Raw genomic sequence first — 22,096 nt, 5'->3', positions numbered from 1 at the left:
TGCGTTTTTTTTTTGGTTTTGTGGCACATACCCTTCAGAAACTCTTAGAGATGATGCTTCAGGGAGGTAATCATTCTGAACTCTCTGTGAAAATAGATTTATTTTGCTCTTACACTTCTGCTTAGTGTTGCCAACTAGAAGTCTGATGTCATCTTCTGGTTCTTACTCCTCTGGAGTAGATTATTTTTCTTTCTCGAAGTTTTTAGGAATACAGTTGACCCTTGAAGAACTCGGGTTAGGGGCATTGACCCCCCCATACAGTTGAAAGTCCTAGTATAACATTTGACTCCCCTAAAACTAATAGCCTACTGTCAACTGGAGGCCTTACCAATTTAACATAAATAGTTGATTAACAGATTTTGTATGTTATATGTATTATGTACTGTATTATAATAAACTAGAGAAAAGGAAAGGTTATTAAAATCATTAGAGAAAATAACATTTACAGTACTGTACTGTTACTTATCAAAAAAAATCCAGGGGCGCCTTGAGTGACTCAGTTGATTGAGTATCCAACTCTTGATCTCAGCTCAGGTCTTGATCTCAGGGTTGTGAGTTCAAGCCCCATGTTGGGCTCCACGCTGGGCCCAAAAAAAAAATCCACGTATAAGCACAGTTCAAACCCACGTCATTCACAGGTCAACTGTAGTTATCTTTGCTGATCTGAAACATCATCAAGATGTGTCCAAATTTGAATCTTTGTTTTCTCCTTCTTAGCACTTGGGGTCCTCTTTTAATTTGATACTCACGTCTTTAGCTCTGGGAAATTTTCTTCAATTATTTTTTATTATTTACTCTCCTGATGACTGTGATGATTTTACAACACTGCCCCAAATTCTTTGATGCTTCTCCTATCAAGAGGAATATCAAGGTTGATATTCCTGTTCCCTCTTTTTGAGTCTGGGTGGGTTTGTGATTGCTTCCATTAGTGGAGTGTGGCAAAAGTAACGTGCTGTAACCTCCAGGGCCTGGTCATAAAGGCCAGGCAGCTTCACCTGTTTGGCAGGAGCACTGGCCCTTGGAGCTCCCAGCCACTGTGTAAGAAACCCCGCTGCCTGAAGCCCTCTGCTCGGGAGCCCTGTGCAGGCACTCCAGCTGACAGTCCCCGCTGGTGTCCATCCTTAGCCACTGGGGCTCAGGTGCCAGATGTGCAAGGAAGGAGCTGTCTGGGCTCTTGTGTCAGCCATTCAAGTCATCCCAGCAGAAGCCCAGATGTCATGGAGTGGAGGAGTCACCACATTTCCATGCTCTTCTCAAATCTCCAGTCCACAGAACCCATGAACATAAAAATGATTGTTGTACACAACTAGGCTTCAGGGTACTTAGCCTCTTATGTAGCAGTAGATGATCAGACCGCATACACATACCCCTCCCCCCCCCACCGTCTCTTGATCTCTCTTTCCAAACTTTTTTTAAAAAATATTTATTTATTAGAGCATGTGCGCACAAGCAGGGAGAGGGGCAGAGGGAGAAGCAGACTCCCCACTGAGCAGGGAACCCAGTGCGGGGCTTGATGTGGGCCTCGATCCCAGGACTCTGGGATCCTGACCTGAGCCAAAGGCAGATGCTTAACCCACTGAGCCACCCAGGCGCCCCTCTTTACAAACTTTTGCTAGAGGTAGAGGAGGGGAAAGGGCATTGAAGCGGTCTTGGCCTTGGTCAACCTGTTTGGTTGACCACTTGGTCTTGTGTTTTGGGTCATTTGATTGTTGGAAAATAGGCATTTCCCGTTGCATATGTGAACCTTTAGCTGGTACCTCATGTTGACTCTGCAGTCCACAATCGGGACATTTGGACTAAAGGCATACACGTCCCTCCTCTATTTAAACTGACTCTGGGGGATGTGGTACCCACTTCTTCCCACCATGGCAGGCAGAGGAAGGGCTGTCCTTACACACACAAGGCCACAGGTTTGTGTTATCAGGATAAGTGGCTACTACCTACCTTTAATATACAACAGACATGCTGTACGCCTAATAACCAGATGAATTCTTCAGAGTGTTGGGTGCCAAAGCCCCGGTCTTTCAGAAACATGAGCATTCTCCTTCTAGTCAATGGAAGGTGGGATGCAGATATCCATATGATTGCCATAATTAGACCTGGGTTCTTGGGGTGGGGTCTGAGTCACCAGACTGCAGGTAGTGGAGCATGAGAATCTGCATTTTTAATAAGCATTTGAGGGGAGTCCTATGCACACTGGCCGTTGAGCCATGCCGATTAGATGCCTTGTGGCTGTGTTAGCATTCTGTGGTGGCTTATGCAAACCCACCACAAAGCATATTTGAAAAGCTACGATAATCCAATAAAAATATTATTTTATCTGTTGGAGAATGAAACTGGGAAAATTTCAGTATTCATCATGTTGGACACAAAATCCATTTCGTAATGGTATTCTGTCCACTTGCCCAGAAAGCAGGCAAGCAAAATTGAAACCCTAGAGCGCCAAGCATTCATCTTAGCCAGTCTCCACTTGAGGATGGGAACGGGCGCTATTACCCCTAGAAAGTGCCTCTCAGCAGCTTGTTCCTACTGATACTCAAAGTCATAATTAGAATCATTTAGTAAGAAAATTCCCAAACTGAGAATAGAATCTAGTTTGAGTTTTAATCTCCTATTCTGTATCTCAGAGACCCACTGTTAGCAGCCTCTCAGTTACCCAGAGAATGGCCACCCTTAAAGGGAGCTTCATCCAAGGGTCAGCTTGCCAGTTTTGCCTCAGGATGTATTGGATGCCCCAAAGGTGTGAGTTGGAGCTAAATTTTAAACAAGCCCTTGCTTACTTTTTCCCTCTGCAGCCTTGAGCTATCTGATTCAGGATTTTGATAAGGAGCCTCCCTCTTAAATCTGCTTATAGCTGTTGAAACCTAGAATGCAAAAATAGCTGTTTTTTTTTTTTTTTAAGATTTTGTTTGTTTATTTGACAGAGAGACAGTGAGAGAGGGAACACAAGCAGGGGGAGTGGGAGAGGGAGAAGCAGGCTTCCTGTGGAGCAGGGAGCCCAATGTGGGGCTCGATCCCAGGACCCTGGGACCATGACCTGAGCTGAAGGCAGACACTTAACGACTGGGCCACCCAGGCACCCCAAAATAGCTGTTTCTAGGGTGTGGTCTAATTCCTTTTTAAAACATTTTTTAAAGTTTTACTTATTTAAATAATCTCCAGGGGTGCCTGGGTGGCTCACTCAGTTAAGCATCTGCCTTCAGCTCAGGTCATTACCCCAAGGTCCTGGGATCGAGCCCCGCATCGGGCTCCTTGCTCCGTGGGGAGCCTGCTTTTCCCTCTCCCTCTGCCTGCCTGCCTCTCCCCCTGCTTGTGCTCTCTCTCTCACTCTCTCTATCTCTGTGTCAAATAAATAAATTAAAAAAAAAAAGTCTTTAAATAATCTCCAAACAACATGGGGCTCAAACTCACAACCCCGAGATCAAGAGTCACATGCTCCCCCGACTGAGCCAGCCAGGTGGCAGGTGTGCTCTAATTCTTGACGCCATGACATGAATCGCTTCAGTTTCTATTCATCCCTGCACATCATTTGAGAACAAATTTAATATCACCCAAAGTACGCTCGGCAATGCAAGTTCCCTTAAATAAGCCAGCTCACGATTTAAGTGAGAGGGTATCATCCCCCCACAGACATGAGAGAATCATGCCCTGGGAATGTTCATGAATCATGCCCTGGGAATGTTCATGACTCTGAAAAAGGATGAGACTCTTTCAAAGTAGAAACTTAATTATGAACTTAGCTTTTCACCAAGGAAAGAAAAGGCCTTGCTAAAAACAAATAATTGTGTGGGTTCGTCGAAATAATTTATAGGTAGTATCTGTTCTGTTGTTTTTTTTTTAATGCAGCAGACATTGTATGTCATAATTTAAAAATCATATACCAAAGGCTCATAGCAACAATAAAAATGACCACTCTTTTGTGATTTGGGAGCAGTGATTTTCAGCTCTGTCAGCTCTTACTCCTAGCAGTTATTTTGTATTTCTAAATTATATAGTTTTATCTTGATTTGTAAGTTTTTAGCATTATGTATGTATTTCTTTGTATGACACTTGAGATTTAGCTCTTTTACATCCCACCTTCTCTGCAACCTCAGAATAGGATTGGGTCCCTCTTTTTAGCTAAGTAAATGATCATTATTATGCAAATGTATTGCACTGTCAGCCCAGGGAGAGCGCCCCAATTACAGCACCCCAGTCGGCAGCTTTGAACTTTTTCTTAAGTTGACACTTGCCTCATTTTTTTTTTAAGCAATCTCTACACCCAACATGGGGCTCAACCTCACGGGGTCAAGAGTCTCTTGCTCTGTCAGCTGAGCAGGTGCCACAGACACTTGCCTCATGTTTCCCTTGGATTTTTCCCCATATACAATCCTCACTTCTTTCTAAAGCCCTATCTCATTGTCTTTGCCTCCTTTTCCGGACGTCTGCTCCCCCCGCCCCCCAACTCCGCGGACCCCAGTGGCCACACACCCATGCTTGGGTCTTCCATTCTTTGTCCTTCGGATTTGGAGCAATTCTTCTGGGGCTGACCTCTCTTTCCAGGCACAGCTGCCTTGTTTTGCTAGATTCTAAACTCTGAACACTGGTGTGGCCTCGGCTCCTCTTCCTCCCAACTCTAAAATAACTACGGTAAGAACTTTAACCATCTGCCTCAACCTGTCACACTCACCCAAACACCCCCACACCGCTCCTTCACGAGCACACCGTCAAGAAAAAAACCTACATAATACTGAATGTCAGTTACAGCGCTATAAAACTGGGAGGGGGTGGTTATGAGGAATTTTAGATAAATTGGTATTAGTGACAGTGCTGTGGCTATAGACGTCAGCTGTGCTTGCATCCTTCATCTCTTTGTAGATGTTAGGAGAAGGGTAAATTCAGTTCCTTCTGTGTCTCAGTGTCCTCTTAAATTGGGGATCATGTTAATGTCTGTCTCAAAACTGCTGAGAGTCACATGCCTACATGAACCCATTAAACAGAGTGTAATTTCTTTCTTTTTTTTTTTTTATAGAGAGTGGGGGGCAGGGAGGTGGCATGGGGAGGGGCAGAGGGAGAGGGAGAGAGAAAATCGTAAGCAGGCTCAGCGCGAAGCCCAAATGGGGCTCGATCTCACGACTCTGAGATCAGGACCTGATCAAGAGTCGAACGCTCAACCGACTGAGCCACCCAGGCGCCCCCAGAGTGTAATTTGTGCCACACACGGAGCGCTCAGTAAGTTTTAGCTGTTACCATGATTACAGATTATTCTCATGTTAATTCTTTTCATTCAGTATTATAAACTATCCACATAGGGGCGCCTGGGTGGCTCAGTCGTTAAGCGTCTGCCTTCAGCTCGGGTTGTGATCCCGGGGCTCTGCGATCGAGCCCCGCATCGGGCTCCCCGCTCCGCAGGAAGTCTGCTTCTCCCTCTCCCACTCTCCCTGTTTGTGTTCCCTCTCACGCTGTCTCTCTCTCTGTCAAATAAAAAATAAAAATCTTAAAAAAAAAAAAAACCTATCCACATATACAAATTATTTTTGCATCTCAATAAATTTGTAGTTTTCTATCTAAAGATTTCTGAGTACTTTTCATGACTTGTATTCCAATTATTTGGTTGCATTTTTAACCAAATCTAGTTTACTTATTAAATCGTGTTATATTTTCTGATCCCTCTTTAAAAAAAGGAAAATTTTATTTTGAATTAGTTGGAATCCAACAGCTTCCTTTGTAATCAGATCAAATATATCAGCAATTGTATCTTTAAGATTTTAAAAAATTGTATGTCACCTCCAAACAAAAGATTTTCTATCTTAAAAAAAAAAAATAGCCACAGATTTCGTATGTTCTCAATTGGGACTGCTGCTTGTCTCCCCAATATTTAATATTTAATACCTACCTTTTCCTCCTGTTAAAACCCAGATTTAATTTGGGTGGCCTTCTCCAGCTCTCTTGCTAATGGTGGTTAGGAGAAGTTAATAGGAGTCATCAGGTGGCACTTCTAGAAAGTTCTTTGAAAGGGCTGGCTCAGCCTGAAGCACACTCTTCTGTCCTAGCTGTCCTCATTCCAGGAGTGTCCGGCTAATGTTTGGACAGACATCTCACGCTAAGGATGGGCAAGCAGAAGGTAGAAGTCGCTGCTGGCCTGCAGTCGTCCTACCAGCCCCATGCTCCTGATGCTGAACACTTCATTAACGGGAGAGAAAAACAAATCTTTGCTTGGTGAATACATGGGCTGGCCTCTTACCCACACCTAGCTCAGTTTCTGACTGATGCATGAGAGACTTCAATTATTTAATGAAAATACCACTTTCCCTAGAAATTGATTTTTTTTTTTAAACCTAGTTAACTATAGAGTAATTTACATTACCCACTGGGACCTAATTCTTTACTCAGAAAGGTTCAAGCCCTATTTGAAAGGAGAAAAAGAATAGCCGAGCTTTCAGAGTACTTACAGTCCTGCTGTTAGCTCTAGGGCCCCATTGCATTTTGCAGCCTGGGGAGACCGTTCGCTTCTTGCAGCTGCCTGGTTCTCCTGTGAGCCCTCCTAGGTGTGCAAGGGCAGGAATCCTGCCTGCGCTTCTGCTTCTGCTTTTGTTCCCATTTCTGACCACTGATGCTCCATCCTATTTCATCTCCATCAACAGAGCTACCATCCTCAGGTCTAGTTGGAATTCTCCCAGAATTTTCCAGTGCCATGTCCTCTACTCTCCTGGAATGTTTAAGACCTGACTTCCTCTGATCTGCCCCAGGATCAGCTCACCCACCATCTCTAGGGCAACTTACATGCTCACATCCCCAGACCACAGAGATGAAAAACTGTCTTATTTTAGTTCTTATTTCCTTGAGTGCTGTCTAGTGGAGTCACTTCCTATGTATCCTCCCAGGCATTGTGCTTAATCTCCAAACAGTTTCATCCTGTAGATGTGGGTGTTCTGGGTTTTTTGTTGTTGTTGTTGTTTTTGGTGGTTTTGTTTTGTTTTCTGCTTAAGCTTTTCTGTCAATATGTACCTGACTTCTAGAAATTTCTCTCAAAATTGTGGGGTCTGAACATATCATTTGTGTGTTCTTTTTTAATGAGTTTAATAGGTTTTTTGAAGAGAGACGTAAGTGCTCGTGCCTTTCATTGAAGTCTGGCCTATATTCTGGCAATCAGTTGAGCTTTTCTTTGTGGTGTGAAATGTAGTTGATTTCTGTAGGTAGGCTTGTGCATTGAAATTGTGTAATTAGTTTTCAGAGGTAGAACTTGATGTGTCTATATTAGATCAGCCTTATTCTGTTGTCCAGGGACTTTATACTCCCTTTTTGTGGTTTGTGATTGATAAAAACCAATTGAGGTTATTTGTTTTTGAGTACTGTTGTTATTTTGAATAACTTTATGCATAACATACATAGCTGGTATTTTTCATTTTCATTTTCATTTTTTTAAAAAGTATTTTTATTTGAGAGAGAGCATGTGCATGCATGCACAAGCACAGAGGGAGAGGGAGAAGCAGAAGAGAGAGCCCAACACAGGGCTCAATCCCAGGACCCTGAGGTCATGACCTGAGCTGAAGGCAGACACTTAACCAACTGAGCCACCCAGGCGTCCCATATAACTGGTATTTTTTAATGTTTTTTTTTCTGAGAGGCACACGAGAAAGTGCTTTCTTGATCCATCTCTAATCTTTAGTTTACCAGGTTATATGTGTACAAAATGGAATGAAGCACTTTTCTTTTTTGTTTTTTTTAAGATCTTATTTATTTATTTGAAAGAGAGAGTGTGAGTGTGTGCATAAGCAGGGGGAGTGGCAGGCAGAAGGAGAGGGAGAAGCAGGCTCCCTGTTGAGCAGAGAGCCCAATGACATGGGGCTTAATCCCAGGACCCTGAGAGATCATGACCTGAGCCGAAGGCAGACGCTTAACCAACTGAGCCACCCAGGTGCCCCAAGGAATGAAGCACTATTTGATACCTTGTTCCAGCTGAATTAAATCAGTCATTATTAAGGAAAAATAGCCATTGGGAGATCATATAGATTATAGGCTAACAAATCATCAGGAGGGCTTACTAAGATGATGATGATTCTTTGAAAATATGACATATTGACCTGCCTTGTTTATAAAACTACCCAGAATAGTGGTTAAATGTTAAACTGTCTTCACCACGTTACCGTGCTTTAAAATTTTTTTTACCAAAAAAATTGTTTTTGTAAAATATAAATTGTATGCATATTGTATGCAAAATTGACCATTTTGACCATTTTTAAGTGTAAGCTCAGTGACATTAAATATATTCACAATGTTGTGCAACCATCACCACCATCCGTGTCCAGGACTTTTTCATCTTCCCCAACTGAAACTCTACTCGCTAAACACTGACTCCCATTGCTTCCTCCCCAAAGCCCCTGGTCACCCCTATTCCACTCTTGTCTCTGAATTTGCCTATTCTAGATACCTCAAATATTAGTGCAATCAAGTAATATTTGTCCTTTTGTGTCTGGCTTATTTCACTGAACGTAATGTTTTCAAAGTTAGGGTTTCAGTGTCATCAAGGTTATCATGTATCAGTGTAGTATGGCCAAACAATATTTCATCATATGGATATACCACAGCTTATTCATCTGCTGATGGACACTTGGGTTCCTTGTACCTTTTGGCTAGTGTGAATAATGCTGCTATGAACACGGGGCCAAGTGCGTTTGCGTCCCTGCCTTCAGTTCTTTTGGATATACCCTGGAGTAGAATTGCTGAGTCGCATGGTAATTCTATGTTGAACTGTTTGAGGAACCTGCCAAACAAGTGGCTTTACTTGCCATGGCGCTGTCACTCTTTGCATAGGCTCGGAGTCCGCCCTCCTTGCTACCAGGGTGTTGCTAGATAAGCTGACCTGTGACCCTGCCTGTGCCCAACTGTGTGTCCCCCACTTAGGGCCATTCACCGCTCTCTGAACACCGGTGGAAAAGGTGCTGCAGAGTGCTCCAGGGAGCCTGCCTATTGCTCGTTTGATGGCCCGTGAAGTCCAAGCCTACAGGCTGTAAAGCGATTGCTTCCTGGCAAGTCATACACATTGGCAAACTTGGGGATCTCAAGGAAGATGATGCCCTAGATGATGATCTAGTTAAAGGTTCCATCTGTGAAACCTGGTAGCAGCCAGCATGATAGCGCTTAGGTCCTGAATGCAAAATGGAGACCTTGAATGCAAACCGAAGACCTTAAACATACTTCTGGCAGGATAGATATTGTAAAAACTGTGACCCCTGGGGCTTTACCAAGCCCTAGCCTCAGTGCCAAGGTCAAATTTGTGAACCGTCCAAGGAAGTCTCTCCGTTTTGTTAAAGAACAAGTCTTGTTTCACCTCTGTAGAGAAAGCATGCCGAATAGCACTGCATATCAATAATTTTACAAATTCAAAAACGCAGTGAAGCTTTTCACGTCACTGGTGGAATCCTTGGTTCCCTGACGTTTTCTCGGGATGAGCAGGTAGGCTTCTCCAAGGAATAGTGTTGGTGGTGGTTGAGTTTGTATAGGCATACCTCATTTTACTGTGCTTCACTTTATTGTGCTTTGCAGATACTGTATTTTTTAGAAATTGAAGGTGTGTGGCAACCCTGTGTTGAGCAGGTCTGTTGGGGCGATTTTTCCAGCAGTGTTTGCTCACTTTCTGTCTCTGCGTCACATTTTGGTAATTCTCGCAATATTTCTAGTTTTTTTCATTATCAACGTATTTGTTACAGTGATTTGTGCTCAGAGATCTCTGATGTCACTATTGTAATTGTTTTGGGGGCACCAAGAACTATGCCAATATAAGATGGTGAACTTCATTGGTATATATGTGTGTTCTGACTGCTCAACCGACAGCCTGTCTCTCCCCCTCTCCCTGGGCCTCCCTATTCCCACGGACACGACGGTATTGAGATTAGACCAATTAATAATTCTGCAGTGGCCTCTGAGTGTTTAAGTGAAAGGAAGAGTCTCACATTTCTCACTTCAAATCAAAAGCTAGAAATGATTAAGCTGAGTGCAGAAGATGTGCTGAAAGCTAGGCCTTGTGTGCTGAGCAGTCAGCCAAGTTGTAAATGCAAAGGGAAAGTTCTTAAAGGAAATTGAAAGTGCTACTCCAGTGAATACACACATGATAAGAAAGTGAAACAGCCTTATTACTGATATGAAGAAAGTTTGAGTGGTCTGCATAGAAGATCAAACCAGCCACCACATACCCTTAAGCCAAAGCCTAAATGAGAGCTAGGCCCTCACTCTCTTCAACTCTTTGCAGGCGGAAAGGGGTGAGGGAACTGCAGAAGAAAAGTTCGAAGCTGGCGAAGGTGGTTCTTGAGGTTTAAGAAAGGAAACCGTCTCCAGAACCTAAAAATACCAGGTGAAGCAGCAAGTGCTGATGTAGAAGCTGCTAGTTATGCAGAAGGTGTAGCTAAGATAATTCCTGAGGGTGGCGACACTAAACAACAGACTTCGAGTGTGGACCAAACAGCCCAGAAATCCTGAGGGCCTTTAAAAGAAGTATGCTAGATCTGCTCTGCCTGTGCTCTAGAACAGAAGGCAGGGTGATCTGCCCTTCCACCAGTATTGATTGGACATGCTAGATGGGAATGGGTGAGATTGCAGGAGCTCATTCAGGTTGGTTGTTTGCTACACCACAGCCCCTGGAATATGCAGCCTCCTGGAATTTATGGTGAAAGCCTGTGAGTGCCCCCTAGTGGCAATTGCTGGGATTTGCGACCAGAAAATTCCCATTTGAGAAATAGGACTTTGAGATTTTCCCTGTGATTGAAGGACATAAAATAACCTTGAGACCTGAACTACCCACAATACCTTGGGTGACGTTGGGGAAATGCTTTAACGGGGAGGGTAATGCCCAGAAGTATTCCATCATAAAATGGAAATGGTTTATACAGGAACAGACCACCAGGAGAGTGAGAGGAAGTACTCATGAGTAGGAGCCTCTTTTCCCCAAAGTCTGGCTCTGGAACCACCTGAGTAGCTGTTGGGTCCTATGGCTACTGAGTCACTCAGGCAGTGTCCCATGAAAAGCTTTCCATTGACCAACAAAGTAGTTGGTTTCTGGAGGGCAGTTCCACAGTAAATGGACAGTTTCCTCTTTAGAAGTCCACTACTCTGATGAGGAAGGTCACAACAAATCAGTTCAGTGGGCTGAATTGTATGCTGTTTTTCTAGCAATGATGGAAGAATTGAACAATCATAAAAGCCCCTGTGTTTGGGTTTTTACTGACTTACAGACAGTGGCCACATGTATCTGGCCAATCAGATTGGTGCTGGTAAACCTGACGGGAAGGGGGGCTTGTGGTACACATGGGTCCTGACAGGGACATACACTTACTCCGGGCTGGGCATAGCCTCTTCCGTGGTAGGTATAAATGTTGAGGGTACAATAAAAGGACTGGAACAGAAGATACTAGAAATATATTGTCAGGTCACATATCTTCAGACCAAGGAACACACTTTATAGCCCATAATGTTCAACAGTGGACAGAGGGATATAATTTTCAGAGGAATGGTTTGATGGAGAATTGGAACAGGCAGTTGAAATTTTTTTTTTTTAAACGGGGAAATAAAGGCATGAAGGGCTGGCTTACACACGTCCGTGAGTGTGTGCTCACACTCAACATGAGGCCAAGAGAAGGTCCCCACAGACAGATCCCTCTGCTTTTTTGGGGGTGGGGGCGGGTGGGTTTGGAGAAGAAGCAATGGGAAGGATGCTGGTTGGTATCACTATACTTCTCTCTTTTTCCCCCACATCACCTCACCTTCCTTTGTCCTACCGGAGGCAGTGGTCCCAGGACCAGGGCTGCAACCACAGGTGCCAGAAGCTTCTAAGTAAGAAACTATACCTTTAAACCTTTATGTCAGAATTCCTAAGGATCTGCTGGGGTAGGTTGTGCCTTCACCCCATCTGGCAGAATTGGGGCTGCCACTGAATGCAGCTATATTGCAGAATGGTCTGGACAGCTCACCTTAGTTCTGCACCCAGTAATCCTCCTGCCGTCCCCGCCCCATCCCAGTGGAAGAGGCCTGAGGGGGGGCATATGCCAGACCAGTATTTCTGTTGGCAACCTGGACCAACACAGTGGCCAAACCTAACACCCCTTCCAAAAGTAGAAAAGGTAGGGTCTAGATGGAGAAGAGGAGGAACGGTAGCTGAGGGTTGAGGAATGAATGAGTGGCTTATGCGGTGAGAGCATGGCAGTATGGCTGGCACTGGTGCCTGGAGAGGGGCTCCAAGCCAGATGTTGTCTCCTCTCGTTCAGTGACACCAGGTGCCTGAAAGGGGAGAGACTCCTGTTGCTGTGAGACCACTCTTGCTTTTGGAACCTAAAAAAAACTGGGAGTCTGCAAACCTGAATGGCATCACTCTGGGGGACATTTAAGTCACACAGTGTGATGATGGCCTGGACAGTTGTTAATGACCGAGTGGGACTCTAGTAATGTGCCAGAGCTTTGCAGAACACATCTGGCACACTGCGGTACGGTGTAATACCGGCCTTGCTACAGTGCTGGTGTTCACAGTCAGATGGACTGGGAAGTGGGGTCAGAGCCCCCTCAGGGAGCACCTGGGTGGCTCAGTTGGTTAAGCGTTGGACTCTTGGTTTCGGCTCAGGTCATGACCTCGGGGTCCTGAGATCAAGCCCTGTGTCAGGCTCCACGCTAGGTGGGGAGTCTGCTTGTCCCTCTCCCTCTGCTCCTTCCCTGGCTTGCTGTTTCTCTCTCTCCCATAAATAAATAAAATCTTTTTTTTTTTTTTTAAAGCCTCCTCAGGAAGTAACACAGATGGAAAATGACTATCCTGAGAAAGCACTGGATTTACCTCACCTCACCATCAGCTAATTTCTTTTTAAAATTAATTAATTTGAGATAGAGTGTGTGAGGAGGGACGGGGAGCCAGGCAGAGGGACAGGGAGAGAGACAATCTCTAGCAGACTCCCTGCTGAACAAGGAGTCTGACGTGGGGCTTGATCCCACGACCCTGAGATTATGATCTGAGCTGAAATCAAGAGTCGGATGCTTAACCAACTGAACCACCCAGGTTCCCCAGTGTCAGCTAATTTCTAAGCTGAATAGCTCTGCACCAGCTTATCATAAAGTACAAAGGGGGAAATAAATAATTAGGACAAAAATAAGAAAATGTATGTACTCGCTTTATAGGCTTTACATTAGTTGTTTCTTTAAATCTATCCCTACTTCCACACTAGCCCCTCCAAATATTAGGGAATATGATTATTTGGTGGTAAGAGTCTTGACCAAAGGCAGTGGTGGCATTTAACTTCACAAAAGAGGCCTCTGTCTTCTGCCCTCAGCTCTTGGAAGATGATCTTTGTTTGCCCAGAGGCCTTGGGTTAGCCAGTGAATGACTGTGTGATTTAAGGTGGGCTTTAGGTCACATGACATCAGTCCAGTGGAGACTTAAGACCAACCTCATGGGCACTCAATTAATCATGCCCATGTAATGGAGCTCTGAAAACTGAGTACTGAGTCTTGGAATAGCCTCTCTAGTACTTGGTACTCTGTATAATTGTCACACATTGATACCGGGAAAGTAACATGTCCTAAATGCACGGGGAGAGAGAATAGTGGCAGTCCTGCATCTCCTAGTTCCCCAGACTCATGAGCTTCTTTCCTTGGCCAGTCTTAATCTGTATCCCTTCCCTGTAAAAAGTTGTATAATACAGTGTATGCAGTATATATTTTAGCTTTGAGTGGGTTCTGTGAGTCCTAGCAAATCATCCCCAGCCATTGTTTTAGGAATCCCCTGAACTTGCAGTTGGTTTAAGAAGTGACTGTGTTCACTCTTAATGTACATTTGGCTGAATTCCTCACGAGTCTCTACTCAAGAGGAATCCAAATCATAAGCCCTTTGTTCTAACTGCCAGATAGGTAAGGACTTGCTTGGTCTCTCAGGAAAATAAATGAAACAAATACACACACACGCACACACACACTTTGACATAGTTATATTCTCTTTTTACTCCCTTTTATGTTCTAGAATAAAAAATTATAAAGCACATTTTCTTTCTTTCATGTCTTACAGTCAAGAGAAAACACAGTCAGTAGAAGTCCCAAGGGCGCCCGGGGGGCTCACTTAAGCATCCAGTTCTTGGTTTCAGCTCAGGTCATGATCTCATGGGTTGTAGAATGGAGCCTCATGCCGGGCTCCACGCTCAGCAGGGAGTCTGCTTGAGATTCTCTCCCTCTCCCTTTGCCCTTCCCCCTGCTCGCATGCACGTGCTCTCTCTCTCAAATAAATCTTTTTAAAGATTTTTATTTATTTATTTGACAGAGAGTGAGACAGCAAGAGAGGGAACACAAGCAGGGGGGAGTGGGAGAGGGAAAAGCAAGCTTCCTGCCGAGCAGGGAGCCTGATGCAGGGCTTGATCCCAGGACCCTGGGATCATGACCTGAGAAAAGGCAGATGCTTGAAACGACTGAGCCACCCAGGCGCCCCAATAAATAAATATTTTTAAAACAATAGACGTTCCACCAAAAAAAAAAAAAAAAACCACCCCAAGTTACTGGAATTAGCAGATAAGGACATAAACTATTATAAATATATAAAATAATTAATGGGAAAAGAATAATAACTGGGAGAGAGAAGGGTATAATGAGTTGAAGAGTATTTATCCAGAACTTCTAAATGTGACCTAATTTGGAAATAGTCTTTCACGGATGTAATTAGGTAAGTTAACATGAGGTCCTAATATTGGGCCCTAATCCAGTGACTGGTATCCTTACAAGAAAGGGAAATTTGGACCCAGAGAGACACAGGGGAGAACGCCTTGTGAAGCTAGAGGCAGAGATTGAAGTGATACATGTACAAGCCAAGGACTGGCAAGGGTTACTGGCAGCCACCAGCAATGAGGAGAGAGGCCTGGAATGGACTGTCTCGCAGAACCGCCAGATGGACTAATCTTGCTCAGCCCCGAGTTTGGACTTCTGGCCGTCAGCACTGTTGTAGACTACATTTGTTTTTTTAAGCCATTCATTTTATAGTACTTTGTTATGAGCCTAGGAAATTAATACATGAGCCATGAGATAGTCTGGGATATGGATAGAAAACTTTTTTAAGAAGACCAAATGGAAATTCTAGATCTGAAAAACACAGTGGCTAAAATAAAAACCACAGTGGATGGGCTAAACACCAAGTTGGACTTCACAGAAGAAAGAATAAGCGAACTTGAAGACAAGTAAATAGAACTTATCCACACTGAAGCAGAGAGATTAAAAAACAAAAAACCACCACCTGAAAACATGTACAACATCGCTTAGCATTGATGTATTCTCAGACTGGGAAGGATACTTGAAATTGGGATCAGTAAGAAGAGGAAGAAAATAGGGCAGGAAGAAATATTTGAAGAAATAAAGACTGAAAAACTTTACAGAAACTCACAACATTCTAAACAAGACAAACACAAAGCAAGGCAACAGCTGAAAACCAAAGATAAAAACTTACAAGTAGATAGAGGAAAAAGACACATCTTCGTCTATCCTCCCCACCTGCCCTGCTTCCTGGGAGGTGGTGCTTCCTGTCCCCCTGGCTGGTGGCCCTGACCATATCCACAGGAGACCTTGAGGCCCAGGTGACCCTTCTCCATGCTGGTCCCAGCCCCAGGCCTGCCTGCGGCAGCTCCCACGATGAAGTCCACTGCTCGATGTGGCCCCTCTGGTGCTCTTGCAGCCGCACTCTCACTTCCACAACTTCCAGTCGGAGCGTCTCTAGCTCTTCAAGTGTGCCTTGCTCCCTTCTGCTGCTGGGAGCTCTCCTCCTTCAGAATCCCTCTCGGCCGGGCCCCCTGGGTCGCAGATGTCTGAAGAGTAGGTTTGCGCCTGCACGGTGTGGGTGCTGACTTCAGTGAAATACACTTGGGAATTCATTCACAAGCCTCGCGCCTTCCTTTCTTCAAACGTAACTGATTGTGGGTGGAGGTTTGGAGGACCAATCAGCCTGTTGTGGGCCTCGTCCGCCTCTCCAGCATCAGCCTGCACTGTGTTCTTTGCTCTCTGTGTTGCCAGCCACGTCCACCTTCTTTTGGTCCGCCTCCGTTCTTTTCAGCCTCAGGCCTTGGCGCCTGTTGTTCAGTGTGCAGTTCTCCTACAGGCCTCCTATACGGAGATACGTGTTCATCCACTTCCCCAGCAAAACCTTCCCACACTTCCCTGATTCGGACAGGTGCTCCTTAGGGCTTGCCTTCATGTTGTGTCTTTTCCTATGAGGACCTGGCAAAACTGTGACTGTTGTGCGATTACTGTGTCACTCCCCCCCCCCCCCCCCCCCCCCCCCCCCCCCCGTGAGCTCTGCGAAGGCAGGAACCCTATCTGGTTGTTCCCATTTTGTATTCTCCAGTCCTAGGCACAGAGCCTGCCGTCCAGGACCTACTCTGCTAATACCTTGTGAGCGAATGGATGGGTGAATGGGTGGACAGTTCAGGCAGCAGTTGGTGGAGCATGTCAGTGGTTCCTCTGGGAGTGACTCTTAGTCCTCAGGGGAAGAAGACCTTTGGGTTTCTCTGACTGCCATATATCATGTGTTTCCCAGAACTATCTCTTCATACAGAATCTAGTCCCTCTTAGCCATTTCACCCTCAGCCCCAGCCTGGCTGTAATGCTCCACCCTGTAACAGCTGCTTTCATCTTCCTGTCTCCACCCTTAGACTCACTGTTCCCGCAGGTGTAGCTACACCTACTGGTGCTGCCCTTAGAAGGCACTGCATATACTCCTTTGGGAGGCTAAAAAGTCATGTTAAAGAAGTGCTCCTGGACTCAGGCAGCCAGGGGTTCTGTGGGAGGAAGAAACCTGCATCTGGTTGCACTGGCCTCAGAAGTCAGGAGCTGCAACGTACTGGGCACAGATGGGCAAGGGCTCTGATCCTGCGACAGTGCTGTCCTCACAGGGCTTCCTGAACATAGAGGAGGGAGGTCACTTCCCGAGCCACACAGTTGAGAAGAAGCGGGCACAGGAGAGGAACCCAGCTCCGTGGGCTCCAGAACCCAGGGCTCCCTAGCAAGCTAGTTCGCCTGCTTCCAGAGTATGGCTTGGCTTGGGAAATCGGTACCCTACTGACAGTTTCGTAGCAACAGTAGCTTCCCTGCAGACGAGGAGGAGGAGGAGCCAGGAGACTATTCCCCTTCGCCACAACAGGAAGCTGCGGCCCAGCGGGGGCGTAGGGGTGCAGATGGCAGGCCAGCGAGGGCACGGACCCTCAAGCATAGGAGCTGGATCTGTGCCCCCTCCCCCGGCGCCTGCGCACTGCAGCTCCGTTCCCCGCCCAACCCCGCCCAACCCCGCCCAACCCCGCCCCGATTGCCCGGGTTTTCAAATTTGAAACCTGCTCCTTTTCCCGCCTGAACATGTTGACCAGCGGAGGGAGAGGGCGGGGCTGCACGCCGCCAATAGTGCTTCAGAAGCTCGCCGGCCCCGCCCCGAAGGTGACGGCAGCGAGCCGCAGGAGGCAGCGGGCAAATGGGCGAGGGTGCCCGCCGGCCCCGCCTCTGCGGCGCCCACGTGCAGCGACCGAGCTGGGGCCTCCCGGACACCCAGGGCCCCCAGAGTACCATTTTAGGTGCAGAGCCTTCGCTATCAGCTTGGGGCTGGAAACTGGGGCCCTGATATACTAAGCAGTCGGTGCGGGGTCGTTGAGCGAAGTGGGCAAGACGTGGCCCCCTTCAGCCCGGGGATTCACTCAAAGGCTGGGCCTGGAATCGGCGCCAGTAGCAGCCCCGGGAGTCTGAGTGGGGGCGGGCTCGTGGAGGTGGTCTGCTGTTCCCGGGCCCCTTTTGAGGGGGGCGGGGCCAAGGGCTGGGCCGTCCCGGGGGCGGGGTGTCCCAGGGGCGGGGCCGGGCCCCTGTGTTTGTTGCACCGTGTCAGTTACATTGTAACAAAAGTGGTGCAGCCGCTCTTCGGGCCAGCACCCTAGGCCCGCCGGCCGCCAGCTGTCGCCGACATGGAACCCGTGGCCAGCAATATCCAGGTCCTGCTGCAGGCGGCCGAGTTCCTAGAGCGCCGTGAGAGAGGTGAGGAAGAACTCTTGGCCAGACTCCAGACGGCAAACTCGCTGACACAGGCCTGGGCTGGACTTGGCTCCCAACAAGAAGGATGCATGCATTGCTTTAGGCAGTAGCCCCGGGGCACCCCGCCCTCAACTTGTTGGCGGGGGAGGGATCCCCGGGCTGTCGGACTGGGAGGGGTTGGGGAAATGGCCCTGGCGCCAAAAGCCCTTCCCTGACCGTGCCTTGCCAGGGGCGCCTGCTGGGACCAGCCCCAGCCTGAAGTGGGCTGGGGCTCTATCTGGCAGAAGCTGAGCATGGCTACGCGTCCCTGTGCCCGCACCGCAGTCCAGGCCCAGTCTACAGGAGGAGGAAGCGATCCCCCCAAGCTTCTGGCACGCTGGACAGTGGGCGGTGAGGAGGGCTGAGGATGGTGGGGGGGGGGGATGGGTGTCATCCCTCATGGGGCCTCACCTTTGCCCACTTCCTCCTTGTTGCTTGTATCTTCTGGGCCAGGTCCCCTACTCTGGAGGCAATTCAGACCTCTCCTGCCATCTCCTCACTCCCCTCTGTTCATTCAGGGACTGTTTCTTGAGCACCCCTGATGTGTCAGAAACTATAAACAAGAGACTTTAGGGTCCTCCTTCCACTCACACTCCTGCAGTCCGCATCTCTACTTGATTTCCCTCGCAGACTTTTCTCTTTTTCTCAACCCTTTGCACATGCTAATCCCTCCACTTTTAACCCCGCTTTGGGTAGCATGTTCCTGGCCCAGCTCAACTGTCACCTCTGTCCAGGAAGCCCTTCCTGACCGCTGGTAGGGGGCCTCGTTTGGACCCCACAACCACCTGGGCAGGCCTCTCGGCATTTGGCCCAGTGTCTCTGCCTCTTCCTGCGGACTCCAGTGCTCAAGGCTGGCACAAGGTCCCCGCATTAGGCTAGTTTGGAGCCCACATCTATAGTGGATTTTAAGCCCCTGGGACTGAGGGTGTGGGTAGTAGCTGACGCCCCCTCATCCTCCCTGGCATTGGCAGGTCTGTGCACAACGAGCTGGAGAAACGCAGGTGAGTCCCAGCTTTGCCCTGACAGCACTGGGCCCCAGGAACCATCATCTTCCTCTGGCCTTCCCTCCCCTGCTGTCCCTCTGGCCAGCAAGGCTGGGCTGGCACTGCCCTCCAGACTCCTTCCCCCGCAGGAGGGCCCAGCTGAAGCGGTGCCTAGAGCAGCTAAAACAGCAGATGCCCCTGGGGCCTGACTGTGCCCGCTACACCACATTGAGCCTTCTGCGCTGGGCCAGGACGCACATCCAGGTAAGGAGCTGCCACTGCGCCCTGCGGCCAGCCTGCCAGAACCTGTGAGCGGTATAGTAGGGAGGGGCTGAGTGGAACTGGGGGGGAGAGGCCCGAGGTCATAGCCCAGCAGTTCTCTGTGCTTTTAGCTTCCATTTGTGCTAAGTAGGAAGAAAAGCAGAAGACAACTCAAGAGGACTGTTCTGAGGCTTGAGTGACTGCCCAGTAAACGTTCATGGTTATTATAGCTATTATCAATTCAGTCCTAACTGGCAAGTCACTCAGCCTCTCTGGACTTGGTTTCCCCCTCTGTACAGAGGGGCATGGCTGTTGAAAACATTTTTTTTTTCTTTTTTTTTTTTAAGATTTTATTTATTTATTCATGAGAGACAGAGAGAGAGAGAAGCAGAGGGAGAAGCAGGCTCCCAAGGAGCAGGGAGCCCGATGCGGGACTCGATCCCAGGACCCTGGGATCATGACCTGAGCTGAAGGCAGACACTTAACCGTCTAAGCCACCCAGGCGCCCTGTTGAAAACATTCTGATGTGTCGTGTGTCAGGGTCCCTAGGACTGCAGAGGTTTCCACTCTCCCATCCCCCCAAGGCCTCCTGTTCTGAGCTATCTATTCTGATGCCATTTGGGGAGGCAGTTCCAGAGACCAGGAGAGGGAAGCCAGTCACCCCTCCTCCCAGCACCCTTCTGCTACCTGGGCTAAGCTCAGTGCCCCCTAGTGGACAGGAGTGGGGTAGCAGACTCAGATTGGGGGGAGGGGGGCAGCAGCCCTATAAGTGGCCTCAGAAACAATAGAGGCCTTTTCCTGCCCTCCTGGCCCTTTTCGCAGAGGAAGAAATGGCACAGCCAGGCCAAGGACTGAGCAGCACAGCTAATGAGAGGCAGAGTCATAACCCAGGCCCAAGTCCCCTGACTTGCTGTTTCCTTCGACAAGTGTTTATTGAGCACCTGTTCTAGGCACCAGGTGTTGTGGTAGCCAGTCCATGTGCTATGCAGCAAATAAATCACAGTGCAGGGACTGTGAGCTCTGCCCCATGGTGCTCGCGTCCCCTCCTTGTGCTGAAGAACACCCTGGCCTGGTAGCAGGCCCATTTCTCACATGGAGCTTGCCTGGCCCGGTTCTTGGAGGGATGATGTGTGCCCCTTGGGTGCTGGCTGGCCCATGGGCAGGACCTGGGGATTGCTCCTTCCTCAAAGCCCTATCACCCCTCTCCTGGACTCCCTGGCCTCCTGTGGGCTGTCGTCCAACTTGCCCTGGAATATAATTTGGGGCACATAGATCTGTCCAGGTCTGTTTCCTACTGGAAACCTTCCATGGCTCCTGACAGGACAGTCTCAGTTCCTTCCTTCCTGTAAAACTGTAGGCCCTTCACAGCCCAGGCCTTGCCACTGGTCTGCTTTTGGTCTCCTATCTTCCCATGCCCTACCAGAAAAGCTGAATTCTCCATGACCTTCCCAGTATCCCTCTGCTTGGATGCTGCTGCTTGCCCCATCTTTGCATAGACAGCTTACTCATCCTTCTACACCCAGTACAAATGTCCCCTTGCTCAGTTCTCCCTTTCTTGTTGACTGAATGCAGGCTTCTGCCCGCAAGGGCTCTGGTGGGAGAACCCCTTGGCCCTCCAGTCCCTGGACCCCAGGCTGGCAGGGCTGGAGGGGGATTAATACTAAAGCTCCAGGGTTCCTGGGAGGTTGACCAGGAGTTACAAACCGGTAGGCTTTGTTTGGTCTGTAGTTTTCTAAAAACTTAAATTAGCTGGCAGCACGTAAAAGTACATTTGACATGAAAAAGTCTGACTTCCAGCTTTTCTTAAATTGGGCCACGTGGCAGCACCAGGCCCGTGTGCATGTGGCCCACCGGGCTAGAACCTGGGGGGCCGCCCCCTTGAGCTGTAGTGCGCGCTCGCTGCCAAGCCACAGGCCTCCCCCGTCCCTGCTGCTTGCGGCAGACAGACCCACGTCCCTTGACTAGGCCCTGACGGCCTTTGAGATTGTGGCGCCGTCCCCCAGCCCATCGACGCAGCATGCTCCTGGGGCATTTACGTGAGCCGGAGGGCAGGGAGGCTGGCTTCCCCGAGGATGTGGCAGCAGGCCCCTGGGGCCCAGATGCGGTCTGGAGCAGGCGGTGACCAATGGCCGGGCCGTCGCTGGCGGTGCTGAGCCCGGGACCTCGCCCCCTTGGGACCCACAGAAGCTGGAGGCGCAGGAGCAGCGGGCGCGGCGGCTCAAGGAGAAGCTGCGCAGCAAGCGGCAGAGCCTGCGGCGGCAGCTGGAGCGGCTTCGGGGGCCGGCGGGGCCGCGGGCAGACGGCCTGGACTCTTCGGGCCTCTCCTCCGAGCGCTCGGACTCGGACCGAGGTGAGTGCCCCGAAGCCAAGGGGTCGTGTGGGCTGAGCGGGCCGCGGCCCCTAACCGGCGGCCTCCCTGTGCAGAGGAGGCAGACGTGGACGTGGAGAGCCTGGCGTCCGGGGCCGAGGCTGAGCTGCTGCGGGGCTTCGGCGCGGGCCGGGAGCACAGCTACTCCCACGGCGGCAGCAGCTGGCTGTGAGCCGCCCGCACGCTGCCCTCCGCTCGAGGCCGGAACCCGCCGCGAGCCTCAGGGGCTGCCTGCGACGGACTGAAAGGACCCTTCCGTGGGAACAGGTGCCTGCCCCCCCCCGTCGCTGGCTGCCGGCCGGTCCTCCTGGGGGAGGGCTCGCCCGTGCTTCCTCCGCGGCCTGCAGGGCAGGCAGCTTGCGCCCGGGCCACCCTTCCAGGCCTTTCTTGTAGCACTTGGCTCTGCTGTCCCGAAGGGGAGCAGAAGACTCTTGGGCCCTCACGTTCCTTCCTAGAG

General features: G+C 48.8%; 1 protein-coding gene across 2 annotated transcripts; it reads left to right on the top strand.

The window, feature by feature from the left end:
• Positions 1-17,873: 17,873 nt before the first annotated feature.
• Positions 17,874-22,076, top strand: MXD3 (MAX dimerization protein 3). Of its 2 annotated transcripts, XM_032403815.1 has the most exons (6): positions 17,874-17,991; positions 18,273-18,378; positions 18,999-19,028; positions 19,160-19,274; positions 21,456-21,621; positions 21,696-21,890. In XM_032403815.1, the coding sequence occupies exons 1-6, from the start codon at positions 17,922-17,924 to the stop codon at positions 21,809-21,811; spliced, it is 603 nt and encodes a 200-aa protein (XP_032259706.1). In that variant the 5' UTR covers positions 17,874-17,921; the 3' UTR covers positions 21,812-21,890. The 2 variants fall into 2 exon arrangements, with proteins under 2 accessions (XP_032259706.1, XP_032259705.1); XM_032403814.1 differs by having other exon boundaries at positions 21,456-22,076.
• Positions 22,077-22,096: the final 20 nt, after the last annotated feature.

This window comes from Phoca vitulina, unplaced genomic scaffold, assembly GCF_004348235.1.
Source record: "Phoca vitulina isolate PV1807 unplaced genomic scaffold, GSC_HSeal_1.0 scaffold6, whole genome shotgun sequence".
In the NCBI taxonomy this organism is placed as follows: domain Eukaryota; kingdom Metazoa; phylum Chordata; class Mammalia; order Carnivora; family Phocidae; genus Phoca; species Phoca vitulina.
The sequence above is the reverse complement of the archived record's forward strand: the minus strand, read 5'-3'. Positions and strand labels throughout refer to the sequence as shown.

What these genes read in the sequence shown, in the direction of transcription:
- MXD3 (XM_032403814.1), top strand. Translation starts at nt 17,922, where the DNA reads ATGGAACCCGTGGCCAGCAATATCCAGGTCCTGCTGCAGGCGGCCGAG. An exon ending in AACGAGCTGGAGAAACGCAG is followed by an intron (nt 19,029 to 19,159) that starts GTGAGTCCCAGC and finishes CTTCCCCCGCAG; the next exon opens with GAGGGCCCAGCTGAAGCGGT. An exon ending in GGGCCAGGACGCACATCCAG is followed by an intron (nt 19,275 to 21,455) that starts GTAAGGAGCTGC and finishes TGGGACCCACAG; the next exon opens with AAGCTGGAGGCGCAGGAGCA.